Consider the following 7618-nt stretch of genomic DNA (forward strand, 5'->3'; position numbering starts at 1 on the left):
ACATCTTCAATTGCCAACCAAGAAATATTTAAAAAATCAACCATCATCTGGAAAATTGATGCTTATAGTTTTCTGGGAGTCTCAAGGGCCAGCATTAGAACATGATTAGGAAAAAGGTTCAACAATCCAATAGGTGCTTGTTACAGTGAGATGCTCACTGAAGAACTGAAGCCTAAATATTGGATTAAATGCAGAGGACTGATATCCAAAGGCATTGTGATCTTACATGATAATGCACGTTCACACACCTCTACTCACACTGTTGACACTCTGCACAAACTTCATTTTGAGGTGTTAATTAGTGCATCATCCTCCCTGTAGTCCTAATCTTGCTTCATTGGACTTTCACCTGTTTGGTTCCCTGAAAGCAGCCCTTAGAGGATGAAGATTCACCTCTGATGAAGAAGACTTCATGGCTTGCAGCTCAGCCTAAAACCATTTTTTTTTTTTTTAGTAAGGGAATATGAAATCTTGTTGACAGATGGACAAAGTGTATTGAAAAGAAAGACAATTATATATAAAAAAAGTCTTTTATGAAAGTTTATTAAAATAACTTCTACAGCCAAAAAAAAAAAAAAAAAGAAGATATAAGAGTGGAAACAACCCAAGTGTCCACAACAGATGAATGGATACACAAAATATGGATGAAGAAATGGTGGTGTACGAGCATCTGATGTTTTCTAACTTCATAAAAGCAGAGAACCATTATCAACAGCATCAACCCAAAGGTGGTTCCTATGATTATTATAGACTCTTCCCACAGACCTTCAACATTGCAAAGCATGCTGTTATTTTTTCAAGAGCTGATCCCTCCTGATAACATGTTCAAAGTACATGAGGTGAAGTCTTACCATCTTCACTTTGAAGGAACATTCGGGTAGTAGTTCTGTACTAACAAAGACAGATTTGTTTGTTCTTCTGGAAGTCTATGGTAATTTTTAAAATTATTATTTAAGGTTTTTATAGTGGATTGAGTGAAAGTTTACAGGGCAGATATCATCAGTTTTACATTCAACAAATCATACACCTTGTTTCATTACAATGATTAAAATCCCCTCCATGTACTATCAGTTAACAGTATTTTTCTCTATTCACTTTAGCTTTTTTTTCTTAAAACAAACAAACAAACAAACAAAAAACAAACAAACAAACACTCAGGCATATATAATAATTTACACCTCTAAAGGGCACATTCTGCAAGTCTGCCTCCTGGCTGCCAGCTCTGAGTTCCTCTCTTCCCATGAATCTAGAGTCCTCAGCTGCTCTCTCTCTCCATGACCCCATCTCTGCCTCCATCTCTGGCATCGCTGCTTCTCTGGATAAGGTCCCACATTTTTCTTGTGCTCTTCTCCCTTGATGGTCCTAGGGTCCTCTGTTTCTGGACTGTAAGATTATCCACTCTCCTGTTTTTATTACAAAACTTCTACCTTTACAATTGTGACAGTTGCAATTTGTCATGATAACAATTAGTCACTACTAAATGTTAAGAATCTTATCCTCATCTCTTTTAACCAGACTCATCTAGACAAAATGAAAACTATAAACTAAACTTCCTCTTGAAACCTTGTAAACCAGTCACTTCATGCCTTTATTGCCCCCTCATTTTAGGTAGCCAATGTCTAAGTTGCCCATCTCTATCTACCCTGTGTACAGAGGGGATAACACTGATACTTGATGTGGTGTATGGTATTTTTAATGTTCTTTGCCAACATCATAATCCAAATGCATCAATTCTCTGGTCTTCCTTATTCATTGTCATATTAAGTAAATCACTACATTACAGTGGAACACGTATAATATGGAATATTACCCAACCATAGAGTGAAATGAGTCCTGATATGGTGCTGTAGGACAAGCACTGGGCTATTAACTGAAAGGTTGACAGGTCTAACCCACAAGCTGCTCCTTGGAAACCCTATACAGGGATGCTATAAGTTGGAACTCACTATGACCCACAGTATTTTCCATTCTGGTTATTGTTCATTTTCACCCAAATTTTAAATATTGGACCTGTTCGTTCCATTGTCATTTCTTCTGTCATGGTTGAACCTAGCAGCACTGGTTTGAAACCTTGGAAGTCAACTCTTCCCAGGGCAATGGGTGTTGACTGTTTCTAGGAAGAATCTGATCATGTCCCCATGTTTGTTCCTCTGGGCTCCATGTCCACACCTCAGTCCTATCTTGAAAAGGAGAGGGTCTCCGTGAGATATGTTCCTCTAGAGGTTGCTACACCTGCAGAGTAAACCCAGATTTCAATTTAGAGTCAGTTACTTTCTATCTGCAGGGATGTAAGGTCAATCACTGGGCTTCCCTGGAGAAGGGTAGGTATACTCACCTGGTGTAGTAGATCCAGGTGATGCCAAAGGTAAGGAGGAAGCCAGACCCTATAAGGGCCCCCCTGATCAGGGTGAATATCAGGACCCTGTATCCCTTCTCCCAAGAGGCACAGCGGCAGCAAGAGGAACTACCTGGGAAGGAACAGGAGTGAAGCTCTAATTGTGGCCTCTGCCCTTCCCATTGACCCAAGCACCTGCCATCAATGCCTGCCCAGCAACTCACTCTGCACAGAGAGGCTGAAAGAGACATGCTTGGTGCCTAGGGGATGCTGAACCACACAGGTGAATGCTCCTCCATCTCCAGCTTCTACTTTGGGCAGTTCCAGGACTCCTGGATCTGAGGGCTTCGAGGGGCTCAGAGTGAGGCTTCCCCGAGCCCAGCTTAGCCTAGAGGGGGGGTTGCTGCTGGCGACACAGACCAGACGCAGGTACTGGCCCTTCTCAACATGCAGTGATGAACCATTTTCTATGATGTTGGATACTACAAAGAGAGAGAGAGAGAATCATTCTGAAAGTGGGAGATAAATAGAGGAAGAGAAAGAAGAAGTGTACAGAAAGAGACAGGGTGAGGGGGACAGACACCAAACACATGGACATAGGCAGAGAGAGAGTAGACACTGTAGAACAGACACAGAGTGTTAATTTCACAGAGTGATGTTAATTTCATGTGTCATATTGGCTAGGTTATGGTTTCCATCTGGTCAACTATGATCTAGATGCTGCTATGTATGCATATATGATAAGCATTAAAGCTACTTGGTCTTAAGTAAAAATAAAAACAGATGTCACTCCACACTGTGGGTGGATCTGATCTAAACAGTTGACAGCCTACGACGGATAAATCTGTCATTTCTAGAGGGAGGAAGAGTTTGCCTCATGACTATAGACAAGCGTCCTGCCCAAACCTCTCTTCTAACCAATTGACTTGTGGATTTGGACATAAAGCTGTTTAGTAACTCAGGGTTCCACCCCACACTGGGTTGTTGAGCCTGGGGAGAAACACACACCTTCACCACTTGCTGGTGGGACTATAAACTTGATCCACCTCAATGGAGGACAACTTGACTCTTTTATTTCCAGTTGCCATTCTGACCCATGATGACTTCATGTGTGTAGAGTAGAACCTCTCCATAGGATTTTCAAAGCTGTGATTGTTTAGAAGGAGAACACTAGAGTTTAATTCTAAGGCAGCTCTTGGTTGGTCTGAACCACCAACATTTTGGTTAGCAGTTGACAACTGAATCAATTGCACCAGCCAGATATTGAAAATTAGAAAGAATATATATGTTCCAGCTACTTTGTTTCACAGACAAAGCACTTGTGAAAGTAGATACAAGCAGACCAAAGACACAAGATTATTTTTGCTGTGGTTAGTGGGAAAATGTTATGACATGAACAAAAGATGTGCATGAAACCAGAGTTCATCCACAGAGTAGGATACAATGAGAGATCAGAAAGAGGACACTTTACTGCTGACATTGAATGACCTCTTCCTCATATTAGGGCCGGGGCACAGAGCAACATGCATAAAACACGGGTCCCTTCTGGGAAGGGAAGCGGGCACCTGGGGTCCTTTGCTGTGAATGTTGAATTTTGGCCATGAGAACCCATCGTTTCTACCAAACAACTTATATAAATGCTGTTAGGGGAAAGACAAGGCCAGAGTAGCCACCAGGAGTTGGATGATAAGGAACTCAGAGTCCTGTTCTGCTGTTTGGAGAGGGACTCCTGGGTTCAATAACAAGTCTCTGGTCACAAGGGCGAGTTCTGAAGAAGGTGGGAGACCCTGACCCCTGCTCCCAACAACCCCAGAGAAGAGAGGCATTTTCTACCTGTGTCCTTTCCTGGGAAGACAGTTATGGTCACATTCTGTGGAGAGTCTAGGACGGAAAGACTGCATCAGGGGAAAGGTGGGTGGACATTGCCCTTCATTTCCGAGTAGCTGCATAAATGGGGAAGTGGTGAAGGCCGACATCTCTCTGACCTTCTCCCAGTTCAGACTCTAGGCTCAGCCACCCAATGTTCAGGACCTTGACCCTCTTCCAGCCCTACTCCCTCATCAGAGTGCCAGGTTCCCCCATGCACCACTCACAGGTCACTTTGAGCAGAATGGTCTTCTTTGTGATCACACCTGATCCAGGGAAGGTCACCTGACATGTGAGGCTGGTACCATGGTCTTGAGGCCGTGGGATTAGGGTGAGCACTGAGGAGTTGGTGATCTTGGAATCTCCAGGAGGGATGGAGGCTCCTATCCAAGTGAATACAGGGGCTTTGCCCCGATCACAAGCCCAGGGAACAGGGCAGGTCAGAGTGCTGGGGCGGCCAGACTCCAGGGAGCCCAGGATCTTGATGTAGGGTTTCTGGGACATGGCTGGTGGGAAAGGAGAAGACTCAAGATCAAAAGGGAGGGGTTCCAGGATGCATCCCTGAGAGAAGTCTCAGGCTCTAATGCAGCTCCCTCCCATTCCCCTGAGCATCACATACTTTATCCCAACCCCTCCCAGCTGAGGATCAGAAGTCTCATCTCTTCCTCAACCCCCATGATCATCTCGTCTGGTCTCTTGGAGACTGTCCCTTACCCGTCACATGCAGGGAGAGTTGGACATTTGTGCAATTCCAGCTCATACTTCCTCTCTCCATGTGGAAAAAGTAGGACCCATTGTCCCTCATTCTGGCATCTCTGATGTCCAGGGAGCAGCTGTTTTTCCTGGGGTCTCCGAGGAGGTGGAATCGACCCTGAGTTTCAGTCTGTACTTTTCTTCTTGGGTTGTTTGTGGCCACTGGAGCATCCAGGTTTATATTGGCCCCTTCCTGGAACCAGTAGCCGTAAACTAGATCCAAGTCATTCCATCTGCCTTGGGGGTATCTGATGGTACAGGGCAGGAAAATGCACAGACTCTCTTGCACTGTGACTGATGTCTGCATTTGCAGCTGACAACCCATGTCCTGAGTCAAAGATCCTAGAGGAGAAAGAAGCTTAACTGTGGCATGATTCCCAGACACTGACAGGGACCCCAATTCCTCAATCTACTCACCAGCCCACAGGAAGGACAGCAGCAACAGCAACATATCTAGGCTGGAGGTGCTAGGTCCCACTCTGGGGAAGTCTGTTTTTCAGGGTACATCTTTAGATGAACTAACATTGCAAGATTATGCCCCAACAGGAAGAGAGGGGTGACAAAAGAGTGTTGATCAATGACCATACACAGAACAGGAAACGAAGACCTAGATGTTATCAGGGCTCACCAGCCTGAAGACCAAATATCACTTCCTTATATTCACTCATGACCTTGAGGCTAGTACAGCAAGAGACATGTCCAAGTTCATATCCGTAGAAGGGACAAGTCTTCATGTCTTATCTCTCTGCTGATGACCAACCCTCTTTGGGTGTCATGGATACAATATGAAATCAGATCTCATCAAGCGTGACCATACTCAGTCACGGGATCTAATGTTGTAGCAATCAGTTCAACAGGGGTGGGAGCCAGGAAAAGTGTTGAGAACTGAAATCAGGTACATGAGAGATGGGGCAGCCCAGGTGCGTGAGGAAAGCAGCCTTCCCTCCCCCTCCTACTTCCCTCAGTATTCTCGTGGTGGGCTCCCCTTCTCTGTACAACCCACCCGGACACTGTCCCCCAGAAGACACTATGGCCTTGTGTCAATTCTAACTCATAGAGACCCTAAAGGACACAGGAGACTGCCCCAAGGTTGTACATCTTTACAGAAGCCTTTAGAGAAGCTGGAGGGTCTGACTCATCAACTTTTTTGATTAGCAGTGGAGTGCTTAATAACCATGCCACCAGCGCTCCCATTGACAACCTATTGGAGCACGCTTCTGCTCTAACACACGTGGGGTCACCATGAGTTGGAGTTGGCACAGCACAAGCTGGTTTGTTTTTCTGGTTTGGAGGTCCTGGGAAGGAAATGATGGTTAACCTAGGCCCTACATATCTTTTTGTGTGTGTGGAGCGGGGTGGATATAAAACAAAGTGCCTCCAAACAACTCAGGAATTTGCCAGAAAATGAACACCTTCTAAAAACGGACACATTCAAAGAGCAAGACCTTTCACTCCCTACTCCTAAGGGTCCGCTTAGCTCACATTAATGGCATTAAAAGCCACGTTACCAGGAGGGACCAGTCCCTGGAGAAGGCCATCATGTTAAGCCCCGTCGGCGGCCTTAACTATTAGGAGACCCCAAAGAGATTATCAGGACTCGAGTTCGATGCAACAGCAAGAGGTTTGTTGTTTATTTGCCAACGCGCTGGGGTCCACCCTCACATAGACTCCTAAAACCAGGAGCTGAAGGCAACCCCACATTGTCTTACATACCAGTTTTTATAAGGTTTTAGAGGGCATAATTGTGCAGTACTATAGATACAGTTTCTGATTGGTTAGATATTCTTACTCTACACCTTTATTGGTCTTGGCATGAAGCAAGCTTTTTGACCTATAAGCTGATTGGCTTTGGCAAGGGATAAAACAGTTCATTGTAAGTGTGTGGTTGGAATATTCCCATCTGTCTGGGTCAGCCTGACTGTTATGAGTTTCTCAAGGATTATTTTGACATTGAGGTTTTGAGGGCTGGCTGATTGACCTCGTCTCTGGAGGGAACTAAAAACTGAGGCCTTGTCTATCTGAAATGTTTTCTGAAGCCTGACTAAAGTTTAGTCAAGTGATTTTTAGTTTGGCATGATCAGTTGGGTCCTACAATCATGCTTGGCAAAGTGGAAGGTCAGTGAAAAAGAGGAAGGCCCTCAACGAGATAAATAGGCATGATGGCAGAAGCAATGGATTCAAATGCAACAACCACTGTGAGGATGGCTCACAACTGGGCTGTAGTTTTGTTCTGTTGTTCAGAGGGTCACTATGAATCAGAACCCACTTGATGACACCTACTAGCAACAATGATGAAAACCAATCGCTGTCCAGTTGGTTCCAGCTCATAGCAATTCTATAGGAGGATAGAGGAGAACTCTCCACACAGGGATTCCAAGCAGACTGTCACATTTTTCTCATTTGGATCGACTGATGTGTTTGTACCACCAACCACAGTTAAGCACTTAACCACTGCACCACCACTACCAGGACCTCTTTCATAGCAACTACCACCTTGCTTTCCTTTGAAGGGGGATCATCAAAGCATGCAGTCTTTTAAAAAAATTTTTTTTCATGTTTTATTGTGAAAGGAGCTCTGGTAGCGTAGTGGTTACGAATCGGGCTGCGAACCTTAAGGTCAGCGGTTCGAAACTACCAGCCGCTCCGCGGGAGAAAGATGAGGCT

At 44.7% G+C, this 7618-nt stretch overlaps 1 protein-coding gene across 1 annotated transcript; it reads right to left on the bottom strand.

Moving 5' to 3' along the window:
- Window positions 1-2216: 2216 nt before the first annotated feature.
- On the bottom strand, window positions 2217-5279 carry LOC102818038 (sialic acid-binding Ig-like lectin 8-like). The gene is made up of 6 exons (XM_006868368.1): window positions 4916-5279; window positions 4429-4707; window positions 4169-4216; window positions 2560-2817; window positions 2336-2468; window positions 2217-2232 (listed from the first exon to the last, which is right to left on the bottom strand). Exons 1-6 carry the CDS (start codon window positions 5277-5279, stop codon window positions 2217-2219), a joined length of 1098 nt encoding a protein of 365 aa, XP_006868430.1.
- Window positions 5280-7618: the final 2339 nt, after the last annotated feature.

Source organism: Chrysochloris asiatica, unplaced genomic scaffold (genome assembly GCF_000296735.1).
Source record: "Chrysochloris asiatica unplaced genomic scaffold, ChrAsi1.0 scaffold00116, whole genome shotgun sequence".
Taxonomy (NCBI): Eukaryota; Metazoa; Chordata; class Mammalia; order Afrosoricida; family Chrysochloridae; genus Chrysochloris; species Chrysochloris asiatica.